The sequence below is a fragment of the Micrasema longulum genome, unplaced genomic scaffold (assembly GCF_059751315.1).
Source record: "Micrasema longulum isolate JH-2025_06_02 unplaced genomic scaffold, ASM5975131v1 h1tg001608l, whole genome shotgun sequence".
Lineage (NCBI taxonomy): Eukaryota > Metazoa > Arthropoda > Insecta > Trichoptera > Brachycentridae > Micrasema > Micrasema longulum.
Genome location: NW_028278789.1, coordinates 22,466 through 40,461, shown reverse-complemented (window position 1 = coordinate 40,461; position 17,996 = coordinate 22,466). Strand labels below are relative to the sequence as shown.

The window sequence follows — 17,996 nt, the reverse complement described above, 5'->3', positions numbered from 1 at the left end:
AATAAATTAAAAATAAAATATAAAATAAAATCCTTGGAAATTAACTTCAATAAAACACAAAAGTAAATTCGTGTTATGCAACTCAATGAATATAATTGATTGTGCGTTGTTAAGCCAAAATATAAGCTTATTGCCAAAAAATAGGTGAACTTGCATTTTTTTTTGACTCGCGGGCTATAATCGTATTCTTGAAGATAATAGTTTTTTTCTCTTTTTTAAACTGAAAAAAAAAATTGAAAGATTTCAGCGTAGAACCACATTTGGAATGGTTCACGTCCATCCCGCTAGTAATCGAACAAAAACCTCAAGAATACTAGGCAAACGCGCCAACCACACATACTGAGGTGAATGTATTTTCACTCGATTTTATTTTTAAGGATAAACAGTAGTTTAGTAGTTTTTTAGTTGGGCATCGAGTTAAAAACGCTTGTCCAGGGTTCTGGTTTTTTTTCATACACAGAACTATTTTTTGTCCGCCCGGACACATAATAAATTAAATCAAGTATTTGACTGATAGTTTGACAGCTCTGTAATCTCAACTTCCTGCGGTATTTTTCAATCAATATTAATATTTTTTCATTATGATGAGCAAATATTCATACAGTAAAAATACCAGAGTATTTGTGATGCTGTTTTCCTGATTTTCTGTGAGTCTACTGAACGTGACTAGAGTGAAAATTTTTAATTGTTTAGTGGCAAAGTTCTATATAACAGTAATACCAACGGAGACTTTAAAGCCACACAAGATAATTACTGTGGAACTTTATCCTACTTTAAGTGCAGTGCACTTGATACCTCTACCGTCCATAGTTCCGTTTAACTTTTTATAAAGTTTGCAGAAAAAACTTTTATGTTATCATTAGTAATTAAAATTAAAGAATAGGCAGTAGAAAAGAGGAGGCCACAATATGTTTTGAGTATCAAACAAAAGGTTACTGATTGCAGAAAACAATTGGACAAACTAGAACATATAGGATTATTCCTTTACTTTATTTTTATTTGTGCAACGTTCATTTTGGATATATTGTCTTGTGATACGATTTTAAAAGAAAGGAATGCATAATGATAATGTGTTTCGATAATTGAAACGGTATTAATTATGAAAAATAATATAAGATATTTATTGTGGATACATATAATCGGTAGAATTTCATAATGAAATTCGGTAATGTATCCAAAATAAAACTCTTTTAAACAAATTAATTTTACTTTTATTTTTTAAATGGGCTTTCCTAATATACCCATAATGTACCTAATATAATGCAATCAGTATACCCCCCCCCCCCTGATAAACAATTAGCACTATCTAGCACCTATGTATAGTTACACAGCAATTATTTTTTAATATATAAGGATACTTTGTAAATATTAACGCCAGTTTGATAATGTCCTTAGAAGACGAAACGCGTCACATATATTAAAATATATATTAAAGTGCTTTATTTTGGATACCTTACCAAATAATAATATGAGAGACATACCCTGAGAATTAAAAAAAGTGATTTAACCCCGGCCTTAACTTAAATATTAAAATTAGGAATTATAATTGAACTTACGCCCGAAAACGCAGGCGGAGTGATTAGGCTTTCGGATTCTCGAGCTGCAAAGTGCAGGCAGAGTGCTGATATCGCATGATTCTGACTTCGGTCCGATGATGGTGGAGAAAACCGCAATAGCGTGCTGATGGCTTCTTCGGTGAGAGCAGGGCTTGACAAAGTTCCTCATCGTCGTTTCTCAATGCGCACCAAACATATTGATATATATATCGGTGCAAAAGGTTCTGCATTTCTTTCGATTGCAACGTATTTTGTCCGCGATTACAAACGCTTTATTTATCGGAGACATCTACATATCGAGACGGTATACCGGTTAAGTAAAATCAATATATATGCATGAAATATCAATTAGCATCAGCATTATTAAACACGAAGTAGACACATTGTGTTTTTCATATTTTTTTGGTTAATAAAATAAAAATTCAATGTTAACTTTCCGTTGCTCATGGCCCCTGGATCATTTTTGTTTCGTTGTAGGTAAAATGATAATTCTCACGGTTAAAGTGCCAGTCTAAAAACAATAAAATATAGCAATGTAGAACCATCATTAAAACCAGTACTTCACGGCCTCTTTGCTAGAAATCGAACCCAATGGGAACCGTGTGAGTTGAAGTACTCTCTTATGGTGGAGAAGGTTCAGAAGAAATTTCTTCGGTTTCTCTACACGAGGGAGTGCGGATATTATTCATGGCTTTATCCCACTGAGTTCCTCCAGGGTGTGCTCGGTCGCAGCAGTTTGAAGACAAAAAAGAAAGTGTATTTAACTACGCACTTCTTTCGGTTGTTGCGCGGTATTATTGACAACCCTGAAATTATGCGGAGCATTAGTTTTTATGTTCCGGATAATTACCTTAGACAGCGTCAGCATAAACTTTTTCACATTCCAATATACAAGACCAACTTACCAATGGTTATGCTTGTTGAAAAGGCTATCTCTATATTGAACAATACTACTTTGGACATTGACATTTTTCACGTCTCAGAGGGAGTTTTTCGTTACAAGATTCTTTAACTTTTTTAACATATTATTCTCTGGATATATACTTATGTGTTTTTTTATATTTGCCTAATTTTACCTTATTATTTTAATTATTTCTATATGTATGAATAAAGGTATTCCATTTTGTAATGTACATATATATAAATAAATAAAATTGAAAAAAAAACATGGTTGGCAAGTACGCCAACCACTACATAACGAGGTGGAATTTTTCCAATCGATTTCCAATTTTCAGGATTTTTACCGGAGAGCAATTTTCGAGTTAAAAACACTTGTTTAGAATTCTAGTTCTTTTTTATACTCAGAACTGTAAACTTTATCCGGCCGGACACAATATACAATACAAATTTCTAACAAGATATAATAAACGCGTTGATTCGTCAAGCTGATTTTGTATAAATCAAATGTGTGATTATTTGACAAATAATAAATTGAATTATTTTTACTGCCCATAAAATATTAAAATCTATTGTATTCCTTATATTCAACAGTTTTTTTAAGTCGTATAATGCAGGGGTGTCCAAATTAAAGCCGGCAGCGCCGTAGCAGACTAGACTTGACCGGCTGGTATACAGCATGCCGCCTTTTTTTATTGCTTTGTAAAATTTACAGTTTACGTAAGTAAATCAATTAAAATGAGATTTTTTTTTTTTTATTAAACTTTCAACTAAAAAACACAAAAACTGAAGTAAATAAAAATTAAACGTTTTAATTAATAATATAAGATTAATCCTTAAAACTTACAATCAGTGTGACATATTCTACATAAATCATTATTTATATTTTATTTATAATTTATTGCAAAAAAATAAAATACATACTTAAATAACAGGGAATATATATAAAACCGATTAATATAAAATGAAAACGGAGTGATCTCTGTTTATGATAGTCTCCATCTAACCAGGCACAGCCTGTTGATGATCCAAGATAGAGATTTTTTATCTTTAGAGCGTAAGTAGTCCTGTACTAATAAAACAATAACAAAAAAGAAAAACTAAAATTTATTAATTATAAATGCCTAGCTAATCAAATGTAAGAAATTAAAAATCATTATTATACAAATCTAACGTATATATATGTGCCAAGAATACATGTGACTTAAACATAAATAATATAGTATAATACATAATAAAACATATATAAAGCAATGAATTACATAAAAATATAAATAATATGTGTACCAATTATTAGTACTACGTTTATTGATTAACATGTATTTTTCAAAAAAATCTCTCGCTATACTATTTATATGTGCAGTTATTTTTATTTTAGAATTTGTTTTTCATTTTGAGTCTTTTATATTTGGCAAAAAATCATTTAATATTTTGGAGCTATTAAATTGTATTGTTTTTTACCAAAGGCAGTTGATGCAAATGGGACAATACAGTTGCCGAAGTAGTGTTTATATTCTGTTCTGTTCTTTTGACCTCACTTAAACCGGGTTGTGGTCCCGTAGGTCATATTGTGGATTCAGTGATCAAAAATCAAGATTCAAATTCTCCGACCATGGCGCGATTCCCGTTTTTACATTCGATTATTTAAGACATTTAGGGAATGGTCTAAAAATTGAAATATTGATGTAAATAATATGAACTAAAATATTTATTTTTCAGTTATAAAATAATCAGAATATTAAATTAAGCATTATAATAATCATGATAAATGATTTTATGCCCAATGATAAAAACAGTGCCTAGTTCGAAAGGGCGATCGTGTGCTGACTTTGCATATTTATAAATATTTTATCTATAAGTGCGCACTACAATGGAGCCAAATGCGCAGCGGGTATGTGATGAGCCGTAGAAGTCTGATGGGGGTAGAGGAAGCCAAGAATATCCTCATCAGGCGCCTTTTACTGTGGATAGCGTGATAGATGATGCAGCGCCAAAAATACATCACTTGCCGGCTTATACCGAAGCATAAAATTGCGCATAATTCAAAACTACAGTATGTATGCTTTGTTTTGGCCCTAGGGACTTTGTGAAGAAGTTAATGTGGTCCTTAAGCTAAAAAGTTTTGAGACCCCTGGTACAAGAATGGATGTAAAAATATATAATTTATGAAAATTCAATTATCGTAAAAATATAACTTTGCTGTTATATTATCTTTTGCTTTTGGACTTTTGTAGCTATTGAATGCTTTGTTGTAACCTATTTAATAAAAAAACTCTTATTAAAGCAAAAATAATTAAAAAAAAAAAATTATAGCTCTAAGAGCCTATGTATTTATATTTTGAAATGCATTTTTGAAATAAAATACGTCGATTCATAAAAAAAATACTAAATTTGTCTACGTATTTTTCAAGGGCTCATCAGAAATAAAGAAAACAGTTTTTACATTAATTTTAATTTCAACTTGAAAAACTCGTAATTCCAGTCAAATAAAATCATAGATTTGATTTTTCCATTCAATAATCATTTCAACCAGTTTCAAAAATAATTTTTTTCTCAGATAAGCGCCAAACGTTTGTTTTTAAAAGGCGATAAAAACAATGACATTTTTCATAGTTGAAAAAAAAAGGTTTAATTAAAATAATAAAAATACGTATATAGTTTTATTCCACTTTTATTTATAAATTTTTACCATTGACCGTGTTTTGTCGTGACCGACATCGTCAGATTAGTTTGAAATTTAAATTTAGTTTCACACCAGTCTGACGATGTCGGTCAAAATTTATAAATAAAAGTGGAATAAAACTATAGTCGTATTTTTATTATGATAATTAAAAATGCTGTTCCGTCAAGAAATGTCAGTAGAAAAACTCAATATAAAAGAAAAACTCTATAAAAGGAATGTATTTTTCAAATTATTATGAAAACAAAACTTTGTTATCAGTGTTACACCATTTTATTATTTTACAAGAACACAACTATAGTTTCGGGAGAGCACTCCTCCCATCGACGGGTGATATAACTAGGTTTGGTTCGGTTAAGTTTTATATCACCCGTCGATGGGAGGAGTGCTCTCCCGAAACTATAGTTGTGTTCTTGTAAAATAATAAAATTGTGTAACACTGATAACAAAGTTTTATTTTCATAATAATTTATAATGAAGTGTTACGAAGTGAATGCCGATTCAATTAAAAATATAATGTATTTTTTGTTTGCTTCAGTGAGAATTTGCCATGACATGCTTTTTCCATCACTACAAATCCCCTCATGAAATTTCATTTATGGCTTTGTACTTTTCCACGCGTTTCACTAATGCATGGTAATTTATTTTCTTTTATTTCAGATACAATTGATAACATAATGACGATGCTTTTACTTTTTGTGTTGTGTTTTATTACTATGGTAGTATTCGATTTTGAACCAAGTTCGAGAATTATCGGAGGCCATTTATCAAGCAAGGATGTTTCCCTTTATCATGTCTCTATCTTAAACGTGCGGTTTCGTCACTGTTGCGGTGGTGCTATTATCAGTCCGACGTGGATAGCCTCCGCTGCTCATTGCAAGTCAGCTTGTGGACCGGACTTGCGCTGCGCCGTGAGGTACGCCACAGGGGGATCGCTAACCGACGGAAAAACTGCTCTAATTAGATTGTTTATTACCCATCCCTTGTTTGAAGAAAAACCTCTTGTAAAATATGACGTAGCGGTTTTAGAAGCACCGATGATAATGAACGAACTCGCGAAACCCATACCAATTGCAAGTATTAAGTAATTAGGTGTTGGTATTGAATTTTTAAATAATGATTTGTTACTGTTTATTTTGAAATTATTAAGACTAAGTGACAGGAGAGTTATAACTGATTTATTAAATTTATATAAAATAATCCATTCCATGTTTGACACCCCTGCACTTTTATCACTAATTAGTTTTAATGTACCAAAAAGGACAACTCGGCAAACCTACCAATACTGTGGCAACAATACTTCGACATCATATGGTAAAAATGCAGTCATCAATAGACTTCACTCTCTAGGCAATAAGTACCAGGACATTGGTGACTCATTTCACATGAAATTTATTACATATAGAACGGCTCTTCTTCTTTATTTTATTGGTAATAGTTCTAGGTAACTATTTGTTACTTTTGTTAAAAATTTGTTTTAAACTTCTTTATTAGTGTTTTTTTTTTCTTTTTTCGTCTCTTTTCTTAATTATTTTATAAGTAAAAAATATTTCTCTTTATCATTTTTTTACATCATTATATATTTTTTATACATAAACATATACTATTTACCTAAATATTAGTTTTCAATAATAATACATATATATATATATTTTTTTAATGTTATTCAAAATTTGCTTCTTAGTTATTTTTTAAATTGGTTCAAAGTATTTCTAATACCAAATTATCTTTTTTTATCCATAATTCTACAACTGGTAATATTTTATTATTTTATATAGTTTATATTTCTTAGACTTTCTAAATTAATCATATTGTTTTAAATGCTCTGTATTACTTATAATTATGCTTACATGTATGTATATTTAATTGTATTTGTAACTAATATGTAAAAGGCACTAAGTGCCGTTTATCTCAATAAAATAAAAATAAAATAAAAGTATAGAAGTCCCGATTGGAGAAATATTGTCATCGGCCAGCTGGGACTGGGTGGCAAACAAAGATGGAACATGCTCGCAAAGTTTGAAAGAAACTGAGCTTAAAAAATTTCCATGTCCGACAGTTTTGGTTCCTTCTTTTATCTGCGCCCTAGAAGTGCGCTGACTTACCAAGGGTTATTGGTTGGAGTGACGGGATTCGGCACCAAAATTCCATCAAATTTTCTGGCGTTTGCTGAAAGAAATGTTTCCGAAAAAATCGAAAATCGTTTCTCAGTCCGCTGCCATCCTGGATCGGTGACAAATTATGGATTCGTTTCAACTTTCAAAGATTGGATAAGTGATACCATCAAAAATCACACAGCAAAATATGATATTGAAAATCTTCCCGAACATGAAGAGTGGGATGATACTTACATTGATCGAGTTCATGGATTCGACCGGTCTTCGCTGAAATTTTGTTCACCTCTTCCTTTACCGTAAAGAAAACACTATTAATAATTGTTTATTAAATTGATGAATTACTTCAAATAAATTGATAATAATTCTAATTTTACTGCTGTTATTTTTATACCTTATATAAAATCAGTTATACCTTAATTCTCCCTTCCCGGTAATATGAAGCTAGTACACATTGCATCTAATAACTTAAATATCTTCATAAATTTTGGCGTAAAATTTTTCGTCTTCCTCCGTTTTACATTTATGTATCTGTTCGCATTTAAAAAAAAATGCTTGTTGAGAAAAAAAGGCATTTTATCAAGAATTTTAGAAAAATCGCGGGTCATGTCACAGAGTACGAACTCTCTATTTTTTTTGTAGATAGGAAGTCAGTGTTAAATACGGTCCCAACATCGCTTAACCCTGAAAAATGCCTAAAAATAACATTCAAAAGAAAGACCCGTGGCATCGATTTTAATTACAAATTAAATAATACAAATATCAAATCTGTCGAAACAGTCCGTGATTAAGGTATCCTCTTAGATGAAAAATTAACTTTTAATCGTCACATCGATGGTATTACTGAAAAATCTTTTAGAACACTAGGATTTATACTACGCACAGGCAAACCGTTTCAAAATACCGATACTCTTAAAAAATTATATTTTTCTTATGTTCGTAGTTTACTAGAATTTTCTTCACCTGTCTGGTCTCCTTATTATAAAATTCATTCCTGCAAAATTGAAAGAATTCAAAAAATGTTTATAAAAAATTTAAACCGTAGATTACATCTCAATTTTCCAGATTATCGCCAAGCGTGCGTTTTTCATAATATCCAAACTCTCGCTGATAGACGAACCACAGCTGATATAGTGTTACTCACCAACATAATATCTGATAAAATAGATTCCCCCGAATTGGTTAACCGCATTCACCTTAAGGTACCACAGAGACAAACGCGTTATACACAACTTTTCCACATACCTAAATGCAGAACAAATTCGTCAAAAAACGCTACGATTAACCGTATTATGGATACGTATAACAGGAAATTTAACGAAATAGATATATTTACCAAAAATATTAAATTTATCAAAACTGCCATAGGTAATAAATTGTCTTTGTCCGCATCCTCCTCTCCGTTGCTCTCTATCCCTGAACATATATAAGTTTTATAGTGAGAAGATCTTTTAATATAATTATGTATCCCCGTACTGCGGGCCAACTGTTTGTGACACCTGATTTTTATAATCCGAATCATTTCTATTAAACTTATATGTTATTCTTATTTATATATTATGTAGGTGCATATAATATGCATTTGTGTGTTCGTTTTGAATCAACGTTCGCGTATTGTCAATCCTTATTTTATTGTTGTCATTATTTCGTATTTACTGCATTTTGTGATTACCTACTGTATTGTATAGGACTCGTCGCACATTATTCATTCGATGTGTATCAGTTAAATTTAAAAAATAAAATGCTTCTTTTTTCTTCAGAATACGGTTTTGAAATTTAACATACTTAAAAAAAAAAAAAAAAAAACGATTTATATCATTTCGTCATTTGAATTTTAACAAAAAGGTTTCTAACTTTTTACTAAGCTCTTTGTTGTACCATTTTTAATACAATATACAAGTTTTAAGCAAATATATTATTTTCATACTTACGCACCCATACAAACGCACCCTGTCACTCTTTCATTCCCACACGCACATGTATCCTCTCCCTCATTCGTTCACGCATACACACATTCACATACACATGAATACAAACGTCACATAAATAAAATTACTAAACTTCTTTTCTTATATATTATGTGTCATTATATTTACAGTGGATTTTTTTAATTGGCTTTAGTATTGTTAAGATTTTTCTAATTATTTTGTTTTTGTTTATGTAATAGCTGTAAAAATCCCAAATAAAATGAAATAAATAAATAAATAAACATCACTGTGACTGAGCTGATCTATTGTGACCCGTCCCCCCTATTAGCCGTAGTCTTTTAAGAGCCTGGCTGCTTAGTGGAGGGCGAGTACTCTCATATTGTTAAATCTCCTCCTCGAAGCCTAACTTCTTAAATTGTTTAACTTTTATTTCTGTAGATAGGGTTTCAGTGCTAAATAAGGTCCTAACATCACTGCGACTGAGTTGATCTATTGTGACGGGTCCTCTTACTTAAAATTGTTTAACTCTTTGTAGCATAGTGGTATGAAAAACGTATCACATATTCTATCTATTTTTTTATACTAAAATCGTGATAAATATTCATTACAACATTGATATAACAATATCATAAATATATCATTTTCGCTAACATAAGTCACTTGAGATTTAGAAAGTTCTTTACTTAACAATGTTTTGAGTATTTTAGAATGTTTGAAGACAGACATACTAATTATATTCAGATATAATTTTGTTGCAACGGAGAAGGAATATGTTAGTCCAGGGCTTATGAGCTGTCATTAGCTGGTTTATTGTAAAGAAAAATAAACAGAATCCTGTATCATGTGGGTGAGATTCATCCGGCTTAACCAATTCACTTGCTAGTCAACGCCTTAAAACAGTTTTTCCTTGTTTCACCTTCTTCTTTTACCAGTTAAATTTAATCAACAATGTTTTGAGTATGCCCAAATGTTTGTTAACAATGTTTTCTCTCTATTTTGCAACAAATTTAGTTCTTTACTTCCTTACTGGCACGATTGTAGTCAAATTCATACTATCCGGAATAATGTTTTCAGTTTTATTTATTTTTTTACATTCAATATTGAAAGAAATAGTATTTGTTTTTTTTCTTTTAATGAAATAAAAAGCTGTGCCTCAAAGAGTTAACCAATGGTCCATCAAGAAAGCAGCTTTTTTTGCAAATAAAAAATATTACATTTGCGAAGAATGCGCATAGAAATATGTTTATTCTAATATCAAGTTAAATATACTTTCTACACCCGTAGATTTTAAAGAGTACAATTTAAATAATCAGGTTGTGATCCCGTGGCTAGTGTTGCGGACTCACGGGCCAGAGGCCCGAGGTTCAAACCCCACTCTACCCTACCTTAATTTCCATTTTTTAATAGTGAGATTGAAATATTTTTGTTAACAATGAGAACGCTAACATTTCTTTATTTATAAAAAAAATAAAAAAAATACCCTTTTTTAAAACTTTTCGCCTTTTACTTTGATACCAATTTTTTCCGTTTCTTTAATTTTTAGTAAGTTATTTATTTATTGATATTAAAATATAATTCAACGAATCATAAAAAAATAATGAGTCCCCATGTAATTTTTAAACATTTATTATCTGGAGTGTTTTTCAACCTGCGGGTAAAACCGGGGGAAACCTTGCTACGAGTGTCGCGGGCCCAACCAAGGCAAAAATGTAGGTTAGGGAGTGGCGCCAGATTCTAATAATTTGTCGTTATCCCTTCTCAAGACTTTAACTTGTTTCTTCATGACTACGTCCCCCCCCCGAACTTAGTATTTGATAAAAAAGAAACTGTTATTCTCTAGAAACAGCTGAAACGGTTTCACAAAAAATAATTAAACTATTACAGTAACAAAAAACTGGTCACTTTATAATTAATTAACAAATTAAACCGTTTTTCTAAAATAACAGTTAAGAGTAGTGTGGTTGTGATAATTTTCAACCACGCTTCCTTTCTTTCAAAAGCATCCGTTTCTGCAGTCCTTGATGACCACTGCTAACACGTCTTTGGCATTTCCCATCAGAACACGGAGCTGATTACTTAACATTTGCTGAACAGCATAGATTAACGCACAGCTGACAGCCGACAGAGACCTGGAAGTCATTTTTGGACACCAGTATCTTTAATTTATGCTCAAGTATGAAGTAAAGATGTGGATGTACCATTTTTTATGAATAATTTGTTATGCATAGTTAAGACACTAAAAATAAAAAGATAAAAAATACTTTATAATTAAAATACGCAATAAAGAGAAAATGTGTTTATTTAAACATGAATGTTTGTGATTAAGCTTTATACTTTTTTTTACAAAAAGCCCAAACATACATTTTACATACATATACACAACTAAATAGATACGTACATACAAACATAAAAAGATGTTGTTATATTTTAGGTATTTTCTAATTACAGTTTTCTATTAAGCATAGATCTTTGTATTTTGTACAATTTATTGAATAATACTTTTAATCTAAAATAACTCAGAGGCTTAATGCATGAGCGTAATAGTTATATCGCCTGAACGCCAACCTTTTTATTATTCTCTAATTTGTATGAAAGTTTCGTAAAAAATAAACACAGTGAAAAATATTAAAAGATAACGATTCACAATTTCACACATGCTAAAGGTCTAAAAGAAGCTTTTATTATTTTATATTTTCTCATTGAATTATTTTTGTTTTTTTTACAATGAACGAATATCAAATTTTAAGTACTAAAATGGCAAGGATGATTGTTTTCAATGATGTTCAACCCTTAAATTCCTATTGGATTAAATTATCGCTTTTGGCATAAAATTATGTATGCAAAAACCCAACAGGACTGATCATTGTCCTTGAAGATTTAATACAAATTTTTATGTCTAATTTTATAAACGAAAGGGGATGATGGGCGTCAGATCAAAGGACGTTAATATGATTTTGCTCTGCAAAATTTAGTATTGTGGTGTCTCTGTTCAAGCTCACTTTTCTAATAGATAAAATTTGGTATAATACATCAGTTGAATGTACGATCACATTTAAAATTAAAGAAGCTGAGATGCATTGCGTGTTTAATTCATTAACAAAATTCTCAGTACAATATCATGTATTTGAATAGAGATTTATGAAATTATGACATTATCTCGTTATCAACTAATAAAAAAATATTTTGTTATTATTTATATTGAAAATTTCAGGCAGTTATGTTTTTTTTTAGTGAAAAATTTCCGTGTAAAAAACACAAAATGTAAGATTTTTTTACGAACTTAAAGTTTGTTGTTGTTAATGACTTCGCAATTTATCGTTTTAAGCAGTTGAAGGAAATATCATGAAAATTGTTCCGTTTTCAAAACCACATTTAAATTTGCCTTAACAATTTTTTTTCTCAATTACAGCAGTTGTTTGTTGTACTTGAAAATAGCTAAAAAATGTATGAATAAGGAAAATAAATGTAATTTTTTTATTTTTATATATGTTTTGTAAAGATGTTTTAAAATCATCAAACAGATTCCTTTTATTTACTTATGGTTCCTTACTAGCAATTTTTTTTTGTTAGCAACCATGTTGTCTACGTCAGGATATTTTTTACATTGACTACTTCTGCTTTTCCACGTCCACTCCTAAGTGGAGTATGTAGACATAACCAGACGCTTATTTTACCTATCTCTAGCCAGCGCTCCTCTCTCCAATTCTGCGTCCCTTAGTTTCACCGAATAAAGTTTGCCTTCTAAAACGGCGGAAGCCCGCAAGTGTAAAGAAGAGACAACTTTGGCCAAGGCGTCCTAAGGCGTCCGCAGTGGGTTTCCAGACAAGGTTTTTCACCGCAACCCTTAAAACGCTCGTTAAAGGAAGCTGCTGTGTTTATTCATGAATTTAATATTAATCTTAGGCAACCCGTTGCCACGATGAATCGATTAGAAGCCTGTTCCATCAATCTTGAAAATTTATTGTCGAGTTTTTCTTTTGAAATTAAATTTTATGATCGTACTGCAATTTCATGAACATTAGAAAAATACGTTGTTTAATTAATACACAATTTTTACCAGTGACCAGTAACTAAATACCAAACGTTTATGATGTAAATAAAATGTCCTTACCCAACTTGACCGATCACATTGGAAGTGGATTCGTTTATCGCGGTCACGTGGTCAAACACCAAACGGCTAAAAAATTACGGTGAGAAACTCTTTTTGTGTCGGTCACTGTGAATAAGCAACAGATTTCTGGCTGATGTCAGTCAATACGAAACTTGGTCACCGGTAAAAATGAAAAAAAAAAACATTTAAACCAGGTTGTGGTCCCGTGGTATTGTGAACTCACGGGCCTAAGATTCCAGGCTAAAATCTTACTGTACCACAAATCGATTTTCGTTTTTTCAGCACATGTTATTTAGGACGTTCAGGAACGGGTCTAAAAATAATAAATCTATTTGTGCAGAAAAAGAATTTCAGTACTTTTTTTCTTACTGAAAAAATATATGTTTTTCCCTTGTAAATAATTCCAAATATATTTTTTGCCGTTCCATCAAGAGATGTCAATAGAAAAACTCAACAATGTATTGTAAAGATTAATGAGTTTGCATTTAGTTACCTTAAAAGTTTCATATTATATCATTTTAATGTACGTTTTTTTTATATTTCCATTCAAATCATGCATTGAACTCATAACATGATTTTAAGAAAACTATTAAATAATTTTTGAGGTAACTTTGCTTAAAAATCAGTATTAAAAAAAATCTCCTGGAGCTTACGTACAGCGCAGTAATCAACATTTTAAAGTTCCACGATTTTGATTAATGAAGCTATTACCGAATATTTCACTAAACTACGTAAATTTTATTTATCAGTGGGTTATATTTTATGTGATTTGTTTTCTAAATTCTACAGATGTAATATTATTTATACATTTTCAGTGCAATTAAAGCATTTAATTTTTTGCAATACATTTAGATTTTAGAGTTAGAGATATAGGTATTGTAATATTATTATAGGTATTGTTTTATTATTAATTATAGGTTAAAGTACATTTATGAGTATTTATATAGTAAACTTAATTATTAAAATTAATTATGAAGTATTTTAACTCATATATTATAAAACATAAGCAATGGCTAACATATTACCTTATACATAATCACAATACCAGATAAAAAGTAATTATTTGACTTCCATTTAGAAAGACAGTCACTGAATTTAATTGTATAAATTTATATACACGGCTTTTCTGCCATTCACAAAACATATTCTTAAAGGAATGTTTACAAAATAATATAATATTATATATCAATACATACACCAATGAAAAAAACGTACATATGATTTATATGGCAGTTTCAAACATTATGATCGCCAATAAAATAACCAACTACTTTACACAAATCATTACTATTTTAACCCGATCTATTGAAATGGGTTTCTTTTTTTTAAAAATAATTAAATTGGTAATTTTGATGTTGTGGTTCATCATTCTCTTTACGCACCTTACCGTGTATAGCGCACTGTATTGGTACACCAATCGCAGAAAATCTCGATCATTTTTGTTACATGAAGGTATTTTAGTGTAAAAAACATCTATTTCAATCAATATTTCAAGACCTCTTGCATGGTTGAAATACCGCAATTAGATTACGTACAAAATGCTCAATGCATAATTAAGTTAAGGTTCGAAAATGATGCTTGTATATGCCTACAATTTCAGAAGAGAAGTTCATTCGTAAAAATGTTAAGCCTTCCATACCCAAATAAATTATTTTGGAAAAAAAAAACATTTCGTGTTTTTAATTTTTTTTTTGCACCTAATTTTTTAAAAGCACTAGCTCTTTAACTGATCAATCAAACGAAATCGACAAAACTCGTAAAATATGTGTTTCATTACAATGTAAGTTTTTTCAGTCAAATTAGTTTGGTTTTACATGTTTAAAAAATTATTAAGAAGACTGCAAAAATTTGCAACAAAACAAACAAAACGGTTTTATATTTTTGTGCAACAACTATGGTGAAAGTGTATAGTAGGTTTTGCATGTTGGTTTAATTGGTGTCCTGACAAAGATACGGGTACGTCTTGGAACCGGTAGACCGGTAGACAAGTCAGTTTTTGGTTTATTCAAATATAAAAAAACATTTTATACAATGTTTGATCACAGGGTTAATGCTTTGAATATTAATAAAACAAAAAAAATTGCCAAAATTCCAAAATAAACAGAAAAAAATAGGATACTTGTTATCAAAAAAATAAATTCTTTATAAATTCCATGTATTTAATACAAGGATGTGAGGGTTGAGAGTCTTTTCGATGGGGTAATTTAATTACGAACTAAATCGTTTAGAATCACTTTATTTATTCAGTGTTTCAACAGTGGTAAGGTAAGGTTTATCAGGTTAGCAAAAGGTAAAGTAAGGTTAGGTAAGGTGTTGGCTTGGTACCAGCGCATTATTATTTAAACCCCTAGATTTCTAGCAATGTCGTAGTGTAAGTTGAGGTGAGAGATAAACGATTCAGGGTTAGTTACAATTAAAATTAAATATATAAGGGTGAATTTGTGTTAAATGCTGGTAATATGATATAATACTACAATGAACTTAGTAACGTAGGCGTTCAAATGCAAAACTGGTACCTTGGAATAGATTCACTAGACTCTTAATTAATTTTTATCATACTTTCAATTAAGTGAATAACCTGTTAGGCTTCTATTTTATGGGGTTATCAGAAAATTTGAAAGAACGAAAATGAAAGATAGTTTTGAAAAATTTACCGCAACACTCAATAAATAAAATTAAAAATTGATAAAGTTGTTAAAATAAAAATATGAAAAGCACATTATTAAAGTATACTTAATATTAGTCAGAATATACAGCAGTGAGTGCGATCTGCAAATATATATTAAATATATTTTTAAATAGGTACATACAAACGATACTTAAAAGTTACGTTTTTTTTAAATTTCTAAGTAATTATTTCTTGTCAGCAATTTATTTTGTTTTTTTTTTTAAATATTTAATCCTCTCAGACCAGAATCCATTCCTGTGGATATAAAAACATTTTGAATTCTCTACTCCGTACTAACGAAATTTTAAGTAATTTTTTAGTTTTAATTTTTAATATGTTTTGAAACTTTTTGACATTAATTTTTAATGAATATTGTCGCTAAATTCATGAATCATGTTTTTATTTCTTAATATAAATGTTTATTTAGTAAAATAAATAATATTTAACTCATTTTACTGGAAATTCACTTGAAATGTAATTTATTACAACGAGAGGATTCGCTCTAAAACAAACAAACCAACCAGAAGCCAGCTGTTAAACAGAAAAAAACAAATTTTCCGTATAATACTGACTGCCAACAAGATCAGATAAAAATATTGGCGTACTTTGGGATACCAGTAATTAAAAAATAAACTCTGCCCCCTTTAGTTTCCGTAGGTTCCGTTAATAAACAAACCTAAAATATTCAACATATTTAAATATACATCCGGGCTGATGGGGTTAAAATTTTCTACTGAGTTAATCAAAAACGAAATTCTTACCTTGAATAGAAACAAAAACTTCAACACAGTTTCACATTCCGTATTTAAAAAAAATACTTTTTAAACCAACGTGCGTTCAAATCGAAGCATTTCTCTGATATGAACAATGTGTTGTTAAAATTATTTCCATATAATATAATACATTGTGGAAGCAGGCCACCCTAGCGTTTCAAAATGTTCCCAAAGTTCGATTGAATTACAGGGAGAATTTAATTGCTTTGATATGGTTTTAATGTATTTAGAGTATTATTAAACGTATTTTATTAGGCGCACGAAGCATGACGGAAAATGCATTTTTGGTTGCAGTTTCCGCATATATTTCTCATAGGATTTTTAAATTTGCGATTTGAGATGTCCATCACTTTATAAATTTACGTAATAACATATACGCATAGAATTAATGGTTCATCAATAATATTGCTTCTGCTGAAATAATGCGAAGTGATATTTCTGTTATTTGTCTCTTAAATATTTTTTTGAGTATGATTAAAATCAATGAATTCATAAATTGTCAATAAAAAAGTTGTTGTGGAAAAAACAGGTGGTATTTAAAAAATATTTTTAGCACAATGGTTGTATGAACCAAATTGCGTTCTTAATTAATAACAATGAAATGCAATACACATTTGAATCAGAGATTAATTATTCAAATTAATTTAATTGATTGCATGATTTATCACACGAATAATAATTCAATTGGAAAAGTCCATTCGATTAAATATCTAGTTGTATTTTGTACTGATCGAATAAATAATGAAAATCTTATTTACACCAAATGAGTTTATTCGATTTCAATTCGACTAATAGACGCGCGTTTAATTTATTCTTATGCAAGTGGACTAATTAATGAGTTGCTTCAACTTCACTCCGAATAAAAGTTAGCAAGTAAGACCAATTGAACAGGAGATTTACTGAAGCTAAAGCTTTAATTTCAATGAATTCATTCAAATGATCATTAATTTTTTCGGATTATTCAATTACTAATCAATTCGTCTTGCCCTTACTTACTCTAACTCTACTTACGTACTCTAACCACATTTTTGTCGATTATGAGTTATTTTTTGTGTTATTAAACTAATTTTTATCTAGAAACATAAAAAAAAAACACAAATACATGTAGGTATAATCGATATAAAAACACATTATTTACAATTCGGATAAAATGGTTGATTAACTGAAAACAAATAATGAAAAACCTTACAAGCTCTCTCCGCTAATGTTTGTCATAGATTTGCAAATATTGCACTTTACGCAGAGTACGTCTAATAGATCATTACATTA

At 30.0% G+C, this 17,996-nt stretch overlaps 1 protein-coding gene across 1 annotated transcript; it reads left to right on the top strand.

Moving 5' to 3' along the window:
* Positions 1-5,849: 5,849 nt before the first annotated feature.
* On the top strand, positions 5,850-6,221 carry LOC148274666 (trypsin-like). The gene has a single exon (XM_088236808.1). It carries the CDS (start codon positions 5,850-5,852, stop codon positions 6,219-6,221), a length of 372 nt encoding a protein of 123 aa, XP_088092934.1.
* The last annotated feature ends 11,775 nt before the right edge of the window (positions 6,222-17,996 follow it).